Raw genomic sequence first — 13133 nt, 5'->3', positions numbered from 1 at the left:
ACACAGCGGAGGACGGAACAAATAGAGCAACCACTTTTGGTAAAGCAGAAAGGCCACAGTGGAGAACATCTATCCACAGAACAAACAAAAGTTGCAGCAAAAAGCAATAAATTTACAAACTAAACTAAAACCGAACCATAGAGAAACGATGAGAGAAGACGACCGGAAATTTAAAAGCTTTCACTGCACAGGCAAGTATCAACTTCATAGTTGCATTTTAACTAAAAATCCTTGTGCCCTGCTAAACAATACAAGAGAGAGAGCTGGCTTTTAATTTACATAAGATGAACTAGTTAGAGCTAATCCTGTTTTCTAAGACATGAGAGACAAGTCCAGGTCAAGGCACACAGAGCTACATCACGAGCTGATCAAAGCCTGCCCTATACCTCAGTGCCTGCGCTCCCTGGGGGACGTGTTGTAGATGGGAACAGCCTTAGATGGCCTTACATGACGGTGCAGGCTGTGCTTCAGCCATGTGTGCTGCAATCATGCTAAGACTTATATGAGCAGTACTTGAATACTGCATGAAGCAAAAAATGCTCATATATAACACAATATTCTAAGCTTTTATGCCTTCAAATTCTGGATGTATTGTGCAGTAACTACTCTGTACAGCCCAAACACAAAGAAGCCCTCTGACATATCCAAACACCTATAAACAAACACTCCCCTCTCAGTAAGTCTATAGCAAATATCCTGAGCAATTTAACTGCTTTATTCAGAAACATCCTGGCTGTATTTCCCTTAAATTTTTGGTATCAATTTCTTTAAACCCAACAAATGACACTCTTTACCTTGACTAGCAGGATTTTATAAATGCTCACAGGATTACAGTCACTGTTAAGCTGCGTTTCTCTGTTCTGGAGACAAAGTGACTATGTCAAAATGGTGTATTAATATTTTTGCCATTAAGGAGCAAAGCTTTAAACAGGCTATAAACATCTTTCATTCCTATGCTTCCAACCTACAACGCCCTATACCACATTCTTTCCTGTCAAGAAGTTTTAAAAAGCTTTGGCATTCATTTTCAAGATTTGCAGTTCCATAAACTATTTCTGCTGAAATTTCCTTCCCATGTAAAAATCTATTTAAGTTTCCCTCCTGGTCTACCCTAGCCATGATACCTTCTCCTTTGTTTCACAAACCTTTGTTTCACAGTTTATCTCCCCTACCATAAGCCATTTTCACCTCCAAGTTTCCTGAAACAATCTGATCTCAGCCATTCACCCAGACTATCAAGTGTCAGACAGGCTCTAAGACTTTATTCATGCGAAAGCTGAGTACCAATAGTTTAAAAACAAAAAAACATTTCTTTATCTTACCTATCTGCACAGGCATTACATTTCACCATACTCAGAACAGCTCCCATCAGGAAGAACATCAGAATGGGGTCCAGCAGAATATACTGGGACAAAGTAATACAGCCCGTATCTGCAGACAGACGCGGATGTCAGAAATGGGACTGCCCATTAAAAATCATCATATAAAACAGAGTAACTTGGCTTTTGGAAGCCTCCCTCATTAAGCACAGTACCCTGCAAGGTATCTCATGATAATCTGGAAATGAAACCCTCTGAACAATTAACCAGTTCAATTTTGCTGTAGCAGGAACACCTACCAAAAATAAGGATGCAAGCTGTGAGTAAGGCTGCTGGCAGCGACTTGGACAGTTCCAGCACTGTGAGGTAGGCGAAGGGAACCAGGCAGGAGCCAAGGAACGCACAGAACTGCAAGAGAAGATGATGATGGGAGAAGTTATACCCCTCCCCAAGGTGAACACAAACACACACAAACCCTTTCCCTTCCTTCGTGCTATATACCTACCAATTACAGGGGGTGCTGCAGTTACTGAATTGACTGAGATCATCAGAAAAAGCCGAATGATCAAAGATATATCATTCAGAGAACAACAGCTGCTTACTCTGCTCTGTCTCTAGAGGTGTCAGTAACAATAGCCATTCTCTTTCTAGACTGCACCAGGTATCCATAAAAACGTATGTCAAGTAGACCCATTACGCATCCATCATACTCAACTCATTTTAACAAGATATTACCATACGAAATCTAAGAATAGAATATATTGTTTCTTATATCTATAGCAGACCAACATCACCTCCTCTTCTCAAATGAGAGCGAGGGTAGTTGGAGGAGGAAGAACAAAGCAACCCAAAAGAAAGTAGCATCGCAATAAAATTCTCCCTCTTTAGCACTTCTCCCACTTTAGACTCAGGGAAACATAGAACTACGAATTGCTGGAGACTTGGAAAGTAAACCAAGAAAATACACCTTCCCGTTTTCATCCTTCTTTCTAGGCACCAGCAACCGGTAACTTTCTTCTTTTGACTTGTGTTATCTGCTGCCAGGTTTACGGCTCTAGGTCTTCCTAGATAACAGCACAGCCATGGTTTCAGGTAGAATACCACTTAATAGTAATTCCTCCCATCAGCTCATTCAGCTCATCGTCAGTGGCGGCGGCAGCAAATGATCCTGGCTTTCTTGAAGTCCTTGGCTCTCAGCCAGCATGGACTCCAGCAGAACAGCCAGCCACGACAGGGTGAGCAGAAGCCCAAGCTCAGCAACAAGCTCAGCCTGTAGGACAGGCAATATATCCCTACCACTCGGGAGTCTAGTCCCTCTAATTAGCAGCAAGAGATTCCCTCAAGAATCACCTCTCTTTTTTACCTGGCCTCTCACAGCCAGACATCAGGACTTATTCACAATACAACCACCAACACTTCTCTAAGGAGCTTAGAGACAAGGCACAAGGGTAAAGAGACCTCTGACCTAATCCACTAAAGCTGCTCATAAGACATAATGCTCTTACTGAAAAGCACAGGAGAGCTAAAAAGCTTGATACTAGCCTGTAACGCCTTACCCCTCTCATTCCCATGTAGTTGTGCTGCTCGTATCTGTCCCCTGGCTTTTGGAATGGAAATGTGCCATCATATCCACTAAGGTAGCCAGCAAGTCCAATCAGCATCTGAACAGAAAAGAAAAAAGTGGAAAAAATGGTCAGGGAAATCACACTGGAGGGAGAATCCAAGCCAGCAGCTGGTAAGATTTTGATACAAGGCCAGTCTGATTCACAGGATAACAACTTAATTCTGACACACCTCCGAACAACAGCTTCTGTACAGAATTCATATGCATCCATATTGCCCTTATCTAAAAGCAACATCAGAAGGGATCATAAGAACTTTAGCTGACTATAAGTACAACTGCAGGCTCAAGAGAAGTAACCAAGCATGGGATTTATCAGAGAGAATTCTGTCTCTGTAGATTCTCCCCTAGCTCCCTATTCCCACAGTTTAAGGGGGCTCAGACTGAAAGAAAGACAACCTGAGGTAGAAGTGATACATCAACATCACTACACAAAACTTCCTTTACTGCTAGAACAAGTTCTTCCATTGCCAAATAGCAACTCAAGGTCCTTTGTGGTAGGCATCTGATTTGCACACAAGCTGTCAGAAACTGGTTGGTTCCTCTGATCTGTAAGCTCTGATTAGACACCCCCTCTAGACCACATAGGTCTCACATTCATTTTTTAACTTCCATCTGCTCAAGCCTTTCAAATACCCAACGGGCAACGCTGTTTTGCTTTCCCATGCTCAAAGCATTTTCACAGAGAAGAAAAGCTGCAAGCTGAAACTCTGAATACAAAATGCAAATACCATGATGCCAACAACAGCTAGGAGAGGTATTGATGTTTACCACATCATTTGACCAGAAGGAAGGGAAGACTTCCGGTGGCCCATTCCCGTGACTTCTGAAACACAACAGCAGAGCAGTTTACCTTCCCCAGAGGAGGATGGACATCAAAGAAGAAGGTCCGATTAATGTAGTAACTTCCCATCTTCCCAAAATGGGTTTCATCCCAACTGGAAAAGATAAACACAAAGCACAACCTACTACAACGCTGAGGATGGTAAAAATCCACGAAGGTGTTTTTCCTCATATTTTTTATCTTACAAGGGGTTATTGCCGTGCAGTCTATATGGGACAATTCATTCGAGGTCCCCGTACCTCGGGGACCCCCAACCCGCCGCGCCCCGGCACTCTGTCCCCTCCCCGCCCCCGCAGGGGCCCGTGGAGCCGTGCAGGGCGCTCTGCGGCCGCCAGACCCCGCCGCCAGCCCGGGCACCGCTCCGCACCGGCCGCGCCCGTACCAGACGTGCGGCGGCTCCGGCAGGCGGTGGAAGCGGGAGGCGAAGCTGAGGAGGGTGACGAGGGCCAGCGCTGCCCGCGACCCCGCCGGGGCGGCCGGCGGCCGAGCCGCGAGCGGAGCGGGAGGGGGGGGGGCGGCCCGCGGGGAGGGCCCCGGCGGCCGGCGGGAGCCCCGGGAGCGCAGCGGGCCCGGCCCGGCCCGGCCGCCCCCCGCCGGCGGCATGGCGGGGGCTCGGCGGGACGCAGCGGCGGGGCGGCCCCACGGCGGCACGGCAAATGGAGGCGGGCGGGGCGGCGCGGGGCACGCCGGGAGTTGTAGTCCTCGGCCCGCAGCGATGAGCTCGGCGGCAGCCAAGGTACCGGGCCTCAGGGCGCGGGGACCGGCCCCGGCGCGATGGGAGGCGGGGGGCGGCTGAGGGGGGCGGGCGGTTCTCTTCTCTTTCTCGTCTTTTCTGCAGAAATTCTGCACGTGGCTTCAGTTTCCTCAAGTCTGATTCCCAGGGCTGTATTTTCGCATTGGTAACTGCTGAGGGCCTGACAGTCTCTCTAGCTATCTTATTTATTCCGAACAAAAAGCTAGAGACAGAAGGCAGGTTCCTAAATGTCTTCCTGACCTCAAAGCGTGTTGGTAAGTTCTGACACCAGGGCTGGAGCTGCAGCAGGGCCCACGGGGACGCACATACAGCTGGCTACAATTCAAAGGCTTGAACCTGCCTGGCTGTGTTTCTGCGTCCGGGGCACAGATTTGGGGGCATGGTCCTTTTCTCATTGGCTTTAGGAGATAAGCCTTCCCCCACCCCAGCTGAGTTAAAAGGGAAAGGCAAGAGGTGATTTTTATTTCCTGGAGTAGATTGCACGCAGTGACCATGGCATCAGAAAAGGTGAGAGCTTGGGTGGGGTGAAAGCATCAGGGAGAGCTGCCTTGGTGCTGGAATTCAGGTGAAGGTGAGTTGTCTGCCCTCTTAGCGTTCATCTCGAACAGCAGGAGCTCCTCTCGTTTGGAAATTGGTCTGGCCCTGCCCTCCTTGGCTGGAAAAGCTGTTTTATGCCACTCAAATACCCAGTGCAGGTGCTTGGCAAAATCAGTGGGGAATTTGCTTCAAGAATCCATGACAGCATAGAAGTCAGCAGCATCTGGTAGGAGCAAAGAGGGAAACTTTGTAGAGGATAATTTTAAGATTGCTTGTGCGTTCTTGAAAACAGATAAAACTAATTAGAGAGCCAGCGTGAAAAACAGTGGTACTACCTGTACACCCAGAACAGGAACACTCGCTTCCAGAAAGGCACCCTCTCCTCCAGCAAAACTTGCTCTGCTGTATCTTAAACTTCCTGAAATGCACTGTCCTTCTTAAAATACTATTTTATTCCCACCATATAACTACTTTATCTTTCTCTTATCAGCCGATACTTTATGGTTATTTCCGAAGTTCCTGTTCATGGAGAGTGAGAATTGGTAAGTTCCAGTTTTACTGCAGCATCCTCCCCTTCACTAACTGAATTAATCGGTCACTTATTAAGAAAGAGATCAGCAAACATGAACCTGGGACAGTGACATTGCATTTTCTCCACCTTCTCTAGAGTGGGAGGGAACACCACAGCGTACCTGGAGCTGGGGGAAGGGATAGGAGCAGACAGGAGGATTTCCACTTAGCAGAGAATTGAGAATATCTCCTGTAGCCATCTGACATTCAAGAGGCAGTGGGAAGTGGGAGGGGAGTACATGGTTTGTGCAAACTTCTCCCCAGCTTTCCGAACCAGAGGGCAGAAGCAGCAGCAGTTCCTTGCCTGTGGACAAGCCCTGCTTGACGGGCTTTGGAAGATCCTTCCCTTCACTTGGTATTTTTTGGAGATTTGTCTGTGCAGCTAGTTAGAGAGAATTACTCTTTTTGTAAAGCTAACGTGATGCAGATGGCTGTTTCTGTCACATTATTTAGTGGGATCCTACACTCTGTGTAGACACATCAGACTGTGATCTGCCTTGATCCTGAGAGCTAAGCAGGGCTGGGAATTGACCCCGTTTAGACTGAGGCAGCCTGGAAAAGGGTTTGGGAGGTGAATACAGGATCCCCTGCCCTGCCTAAGCCCCCGTCAGGAAAGACTATGCTGCAAAGAGTGACAAAGCTTGTTTTGAATAATGCAGTGTTCTTGCCAGGACTGATCTTTAGTGCTTTGGTCCTTCATTTGCATTTGGCCTTTCACAGATCACTATCTTTTCATGGGATTCAGGCTGCTGTTCTTGAGAGATAGGGTCTTTTCTAGTTTTAAAGCCTTCTTTTTTCCCAAATGGAGATGGTAACATTCCCTTGAGGCCATTACCAATGAAACTTGCCTCAGTGTGTCTTCTGAAGCTGTATACTCTGTTTTCCGTAGCACTGGCTCTGAAAGGGATTGCCTATGACCAGGTGCCAGTGAACCTCCTGAAGGATGAGGGGCAGCAGGTAAGGATACAGCTACTATTGGTCCCTCCAGGGGTACTGAACTTGGGGATCATTAGGAGAATTGGGATCAGCACTAGAAAGTTCACAGGGAAAGTCACTGCATTCCACACTGCTTCTCTGCAATAGTTGCTTTCAAACAGCGTTCCCTGGCATGCAAGACAGAAGAAGGTGACTGCAGGAGACCAAAGGTTTTCTTCTCTGTCTTAAACATTGGTGACTGAATTTCATAAGGCTGAGGATCTTTTGTTCCTGCTTAGCATGATATAACCAAACATATCTAGCACGCAGACTTGAGAGAAGCTGCACTGTAACATAAGAACAGGCTTCACCTCACTCGCTACCAGAAGGGGTGTCCAAAAGATGCTAAATAATATAGCACGGTGCTGCAAAGGAGCTGCCAAAGGAAGGGGTGGGTTGCCAGAAGAGATGTCCACAGAAAACTTACTCAAGGGGGATGCAACTGGGAGTCATGTGCCTAGCAGTACCACCAGCTTGATGTGCCAGTATAAGCTGAGATGGAGTTGGAGAACTAGAACGGTAATAGTAAAGCTGCTGTAGTACCACCCATCCTGAGCTTTGTATTGATGGTTTATAAAGAGGTAAGGCAGTCTGGCTGTGGATGCAGTGATCCCTGAGCCCCAGCAAGAACGTGCTGTAGGCTAACAGTATAGCGTAATGTACTGTGAATATTAGTACTGAGGTAGAAGGAAAAGCCAGGTTAAAACAAGGAAAAAAAAAATGCTAACTGGGTTCTAGGGGAAGAAAAGAATGATAATTTCTGGTTGCAGTAATCTCAGGTTCATTTCCACAGCTTTCTGATGAATTTAAAGCAGTGAATCCAATGCAGCAAGTCCCAGCCTTGAAAATTGATGGCATCACCCTTTCTCAGTCGGTGAGTTAACAGCCACTTTCTTGCTAATCATTCACCCTAGCCTGCTACCCAGACTAGAGGGGAAGGCTTTTCTTTGTATCTTACCCCAGAGCTTTCATTTGTGCATTACAAAACACAGCATTTGTGATAAATAAAAGAATACCACTTGGGGGTAGAAATAGCATGTAGTTCCTACTGGGAAACTCCTATTTAAACTCAACTTGGCTTTGGTTCAAAATCCCACCTTTTACTGAACAGTTTGTAGTCTGATTTAGAAGGCTGTGCTAGGGTTCGCATCAAATTACAGCAAGACTAAATCAGAAGGTCCCAACAAAACATCCAAGGGGATATGCAGTTGCTTGGATTAGTAACAAACTTCAAAAGCTGTTTTATTATGTTGGACCAGCTAGAAATTCCCCTTTCCTAGGTGTTCAGGATGCATACTTTTCCTCCGCTCCCTAATAACCTCCCCTTATCTCTTTGTTCATTGCAGCTAGCTATAATTCATTATTTAGAAGACACTCGTCCTAACCCCAGACTCCTGCCCCAAGATCCAAAGAAGAGAGCCCAAGTCAGAATGATCTCGGATCACATTGCCTCTGGCATTCAGCCACTCCAGGTATTGCCTTTTCATATCCATACAAATGAGAAAAACAGGATGGATTTCCAGGAGTCTGTACCTCTTCAAAGCTCAGTTTCTGCTACTGGCCAGTAGAGTGACAGACCTGAAGGCTGTGTGTTAGCAGATGAAATCTGTACTTAGCCTCTGCCTAATCCGTGAATAGCAACAGAATTTCATACAAAGAAAATCCCACAGCACCCCAGGGTTCTTTCCAGAAAGAACTGAACCCATATGGTTTCACTGCAGGGTCTACAATGTTTTAGGAAGAAGGAGTGACCCCAGAGGCACAGGCAAAAGGATACCCTGGCAGCTGCTGTCACAGAACAGACCCAGGAGAGAGAGCGAGCAGGGTGCATTGTTCACTGAGGGTGAGGTCAGGGCTGACTCAGCAGGCTGAGCTCAGGCAGGGCACTCAGGTTTGGCACCTCCTCATCCCTCCTCCCTGCCAACTGCAGTCAATCTAACCTGGAGATTGCTTACCTTCACAGAACTTGAGAGTCCTGAAACAAATGGGGGAAAGAAAAACGGAATGGGCTCAGAAGTGCATCGCGTCTGGCTTCCAAGGTGCATCCTGTCTCCAAAATGATCCACACTTTGAGTACCTTTCAAAACTCTGTGGGTCAGCATACAGGGGCCCTACTTTTTCCTCAACCAGAGCAACAGATTGCCTTAGGCTCTTGTGCTGGGTGCTGCCCTGCTGGGAGGCAAAACGCTCTTCCTACCCGGAGTCCCATGTCGAGGACTGCTAGCTCTCCAGGGTCTTGGAGGAAAAGCTCGGGGCCATTCTCTACACTGCAGCAGTTGATTCACCCTGAAGCACGAGGGCTGACAGCACTTCTTCTTTTCACCCAGCTGCTCCCAAACTAGTGGCTTTTGCTTTGAAATTCTATCAACCAATATTGGTATGATTTTTTCTGTATATAAAAGACATCTGATGGCAAACTCCCACAGAATTTAGCAAGTAGAAGAGAATTTCTTTACTTCCCAATGAGAAATACGGAGTTTTTTGTTTCCTCAGAACCCGTTCGCCCATACGCTAGAATGACAGGCCTATCTTCATTTCTAGATAGAATCTTTGTAATTTTTCTCCTTCCCACTCTCGCATATCTCCACATTGTGCTCTTAGTATCTCAGCTGCATTGCCTGAAACAGCTGAAACCACCCTGGATACTAAAATACTGAAGGACACTAAAGACTCTCATAACTATGCTGTTGTAGGATTTCCGTTCTTTCTAGATTCTGCCCCAAATTGCTCCTTTTTTCATCCTCAGCTCAGAGTTGAAATGCTCTTGTTCATAACTCCCAGCCTAAAAGGTCTTTGGATTTCCTTCCAAATGAGTTTTCAATGCCTTACTCCAATGTACCCTCTCTTGACAGCACTGGAACAGGTTCTGCAGCAGACTGCTGGACGCTACTGTGTGGGAGATGAGGTAAGTACCTGAGAAAGTGTTATGTATCACTGGAGAACTGGAAGCCCCAGCATATTACATAAACTAGGAAAGGTAATTAGTTGTGGAGAGACAGCACAACCACATCCTATGTCTGAAGTTACATACTGTGCCTACACCACAGGCAAAACAGCTGCATGGATCCTACTTTAGCCATTACTGACTTGCAAATAGTTATAAAGACGTTTATTTGTTCCTGCCTATAACATACTCATAGCCAGATTTGCAGCTCTATCTAGGATCTGGGAACTGGCTGCCACTAGATGATGTGGGAACAGTTTAAATATCTTTCATCCTTAGTAGATTTGGAGTTCAAAGTATCCTGTGGTAGGGACAAAGCTTGGCTCAGGAAACAGATTCATTTTTTAACTTTGTCCTGTGTGAACTTTAACCAAGTTGTATAATTTTCCTGCTCTTTCTTCAATTTTATCATGGACAGATTTCAGAAAGAAATTGCATACAAGCTGTTCTGACCCTTCCCAAGCAAGAGACACTTAGGTCTTTTCAATTTAGCAGTCCTGTTTAGTGGGCAATCAGATCATTCCTATAAAAGTCTGGCAGAAAAGGAAGGCTCCTGCAATATGCTGTGATGCAGAGGATTGTATAGCAGGAGCATTATGGAGCTCTTGATGGGCAAAGACTAGTTAATGAGATCTTAGGCTGAAAAATGCGTTCCCAAAAAGATGCCCGGAGTTTCATGACCTGGGGAATGGTGTGGGCATCTTTTGTGCAGATAGGCAGCTAGATGTATTATCCTCGAGTCATCTTTTCAGAATGAATCCCTGAGCTTGTGCGCAAAAGCCCTATCATTCAGCTGGTCTTGATCTTGTTGGGAGTTTTTTGATGCTCCTGCAATGCAAGCAAGCAAAATTTACACATCTTTTCCCAGCCATGCAACACACACAACCCAGCCTCCTCCTTCTGCAGCTTGCCAGCAGACTTGTTTGCTCAGTGGTGGTTGCTATAGAAGAAGTGTGTGCTTGAGGTCATCATGATCAGCTGGTAAATACAAAGATCCCTAAAGGCTGGTAACTTCTTGTATTAGTGATTTCTGTAAGTTTCCCGTCCTTGTACTGTTGTAGTATTAATGCTCATTTAAATAATGGGATTATTGCAACAACTCCTCTCTACACAACAATTTATGAAATCTTATCAGATGCTACTGGCTGATAGCGTAATTACTCTGACCCCTTTTCTCTGTGCTCCATTTGCAGGTTTCCATGGCTGATCTGTGCTTGGTGCCTCAAGTTGCCAATGCTGAAAGGTAATTAATGCTAAGCTGTTAGCCTTAGGTACTCTTTAAGGGCACCTAATCTTGGAAATAAGGAGCTGGGCTGTCTTCTCAGAGGCCCCTGAAGGAAACCTGATCTAGGTCCTTAGAAAAGCTAAGGCTGCTTGCACCCCACATCCTCTCTCCCTCTTTGCCCTATGTTTACTCTGCATGTGAGGTAGGGGGTGGGGGAGAGTAATCTGGCTATATTTGTTGAAAAGCCTAAACCTATGCAAGTAGTGGCTGCGTGATTCCCTGGCAAGCCATAGTGCCTTCTTACCATAAGCTGAACACTATGTAAAAACATACTGAACTTGGAAGAAATAAGTAGCCTAACTTTCCTCTAGCATTTATTTTTAAACCTACAGGAATTAATCTTTTCTCTTAAGGTAAATGCACCGCAGCCCATGAGATTCACCCACACTGGGCAGGCACAGCACACTGCTCTATCCTTCTGCTCAATGCTGCACTGGCTGGCTGACTGTGCCTCACAAATCCTCTTCCTTTTGCAGATTCAATGTGGATCTGGGTCCATATCCCACAATAACTAGAATAAACAAAGCGCTCCTGGAGTTAGAGGCATTCAAAGTAAGCCACCCATCCCGGCAACCAGACACTCCTGCAGAGTTGCGAGCTTGAAGCCCTTCTACCCATTAAATCAAGTAAGCTGGAATGGCTAAGGGAACAACAGCCACAGCTCAAGTAGGACTTTGGTGCCAGCCAGAAGCCCTGTACTAATGTCTCACTGTCACTTTGATAGGAAGGAGGAGAGAGGGAAAGCCTTACTGCTGCAGAAGTAGCCTCGAGGAATTACAGAAGCTGTGCCTGTGCTGGAAAGCTTGCAGCTACTTCTGAATATGTTTTTCTAACTTCTGTATGTCCATGAAACAGATTAAAGCAGAAATATCAGAATGTAATTACCAGAAGCCCTCTTTGTATAGCTTTGTACTGTGCTATGTAGCTGTAGACATCTAAGGGGCATTAAGCCAATTCCAGACTCCACACAGGGGCTTCTCCTTTCCACTGTCTACAGAAAGGACATAAAGGAACCAGCATACATAGTGCACTACTAATGCAGCAGGCCTCTTGTCCTTGCAGCTGCCTCAGAGCTATGGCACAATCCTCAATGCCATGGATATGAACAGTAAGGGCTAATACCTGAGAGCAGAGAGCTTAGTCCTAACCCACGATGGGTCCCTCTAGTCTTGAGAGCCAACAGTCAGCAACTCTGTCACTCCCTGCAAGAGAATTACTACCTGGCACAACTGATTTGTACCTCTTCCACATATCCACAAGAAATCTTGCAGAATTAATAAAGGTCTGTCTAGAGCAAAGCAAAGCAGTTGTGCTGTAGTCAGCAAGACTACAGCTCACTCCCATGTGTTGAAAATGATGGCATTCTTTTCCTTTTCCTATCCTTAGACACTGCTGTAGGCTTTCTCCTAGTTCTCAGCTGCAAACTGTTTCCCAAGGGAATCCAAACTTTATTCTTTCCCACCAAGCCAGAAACTTGCTGGTACTTTGACACTGAGGAACTTCCAGCCTGCAGCATTAAGTCCCATCCCACCCATCCCAAATGAAACCACACAGCTGAGTGATCTTCAGAGCTCAGAGCACCCCAGAAATTCCAGCCCAGAAACCTGTAGGTCAAGAAGGAAAACCAGAAACCTGTGACTGTGTTTCTGTGCAGGCTTCGCTCAGATCCCACTGAAATTTCAGCTACCAAGCCAGTGATACGGGAGGGCATTTCTGCCAATCTAATGCTGTGTATCAGCTGCCCTAAGAGGGCAATACCCACAGCATTCAGAAAGACTTCAGGAATCAGTGATATGTGCCAAGGCAGCATTCACCTGCATATAGAAACTTGGACTGCCACGTTGCTTGGACTCATTTATTGCCACCCTTGTCTTTATGCTGGTGAAGAGTCCTTGCAGTTCCAGACTCATTCTGATTACCCTGCATTATCCTAGGTCCAGCTGGATCTTGACTGTGCTGTTGTAAAAGGTCCCGGCGCAGTTGGAGCCCCCAAAGACCAACACTGTGTGCAGGTTATGCTCATCTTTGTTCTCCTTGCCTACAGCCATCACGTGGGGGGAAGTCAGATGAAGCAATGTGTGGCCAGCTCGGGGCACAGAGCAGAGGCCATGGTGGCTCACTGCACTCCATGAAAGAGTATCTGAAGTAGAAAGGGTCTATCAATACAGGAAAAACAAGCAAACAAAAATATTCCTAATGCACAGGGCGAAACAGATCAGACTAGGTGTTCAGAGATGGCACTGCAGTCCAACAGTCACTGTCAACTATGGAAATAGGGAGGGAG

General features: G+C 46.3%; 3 protein-coding genes across 7 annotated transcripts in view; 1 reads left to right on the top strand and 2 right to left on the bottom strand.

Moving 5' to 3' along the window:
- POMT2 (protein O-mannosyltransferase 2) overlaps window positions 1–4402 on the bottom strand; it is a 28854-nt gene extending 24452 nt beyond the window's left edge. The window contains exons 1-5 of one of the 2 annotated variants that reach the window (XM_040559732.1): window positions 4167–4402; window positions 3794–3878; window positions 2876–2980; window positions 1619–1727; window positions 1323–1431 (exon numbers count right to left, since the gene is read on the bottom strand). In XM_040559732.1, coding sequence (XP_040415666.1) covers window positions 1323–1431; window positions 1619–1727; window positions 2876–2980; window positions 3794–3878; window positions 4167–4387 — 629 coding nt within the window. In that variant the 5' untranslated portion in view covers window positions 4388–4402. Of the gene's footprint in view, window positions 1–1322; window positions 1432–1618; window positions 1728–2875; window positions 2981–3711; window positions 3879–4166 lie in introns of those variants that run through there. The other variant, XM_040559733.1, reaches the window with a different exon arrangement.
- Window positions 4403–4420: 18 nt separating this feature from the next.
- On the top strand, window positions 4421–11730 carry GSTZ1 (glutathione S-transferase zeta 1). Of its 3 annotated transcripts, none has more exons than XM_040559748.1 (10): window positions 4421–4520; window positions 5566–5617; window positions 6535–6602; window positions 7414–7494; window positions 7967–8092; window positions 8584–8659; window positions 9473–9525; window positions 10758–10807; window positions 11326–11475; window positions 11574–11730. In XM_040559748.1, the coding sequence occupies exons 1-9, from the start codon at window positions 4500–4502 to the stop codon at window positions 11450–11452; spliced, it is 654 nt and encodes a 217-aa protein (XP_040415682.1). In that variant the 5' UTR covers window positions 4421–4499; the 3' UTR covers window positions 11453–11475; window positions 11574–11730. The 3 variants fall into 3 exon arrangements, with proteins under 3 accessions (XP_040415682.1, XP_040415684.1, XP_040415683.1); XM_040559750.1 differs by lacking the exon at window positions 4421–4520 and adding an exon at window positions 4662–4792; XM_040559749.1 differs by lacking the exon at window positions 4421–4520 and adding an exon at window positions 4966–5045.
- Window positions 11731–12146: 416 nt separating this feature from the next.
- The window catches only part of LOC121071472 (RING finger protein B-like), a 15720-nt gene continuing 14733 nt past the window's right edge, over window positions 12147–13133 (bottom strand). For both annotated transcript variants that reach the window (XM_040559735.1, XM_040559734.1), the window contains one exon: window positions 12147–12989. In XM_040559735.1, coding sequence (XP_040415669.1) covers window positions 12775–12989 — 215 coding nt within the window. In that variant the 3' untranslated portion in view covers window positions 12147–12774. The remainder of the gene's footprint in view (window positions 12990–13133) is intronic.

This window comes from Cygnus olor, chromosome 5 (assembly GCF_009769625.2).
Source record: "Cygnus olor isolate bCygOlo1 chromosome 5, bCygOlo1.pri.v2, whole genome shotgun sequence".
NCBI classification, from domain to species: domain Eukaryota; kingdom Metazoa; phylum Chordata; class Aves; order Anseriformes; family Anatidae; genus Cygnus; species Cygnus olor.
Note: the sequence above shows the minus strand (reverse complement) of the source record. Positions and strands in the feature narration are given on the sequence as shown.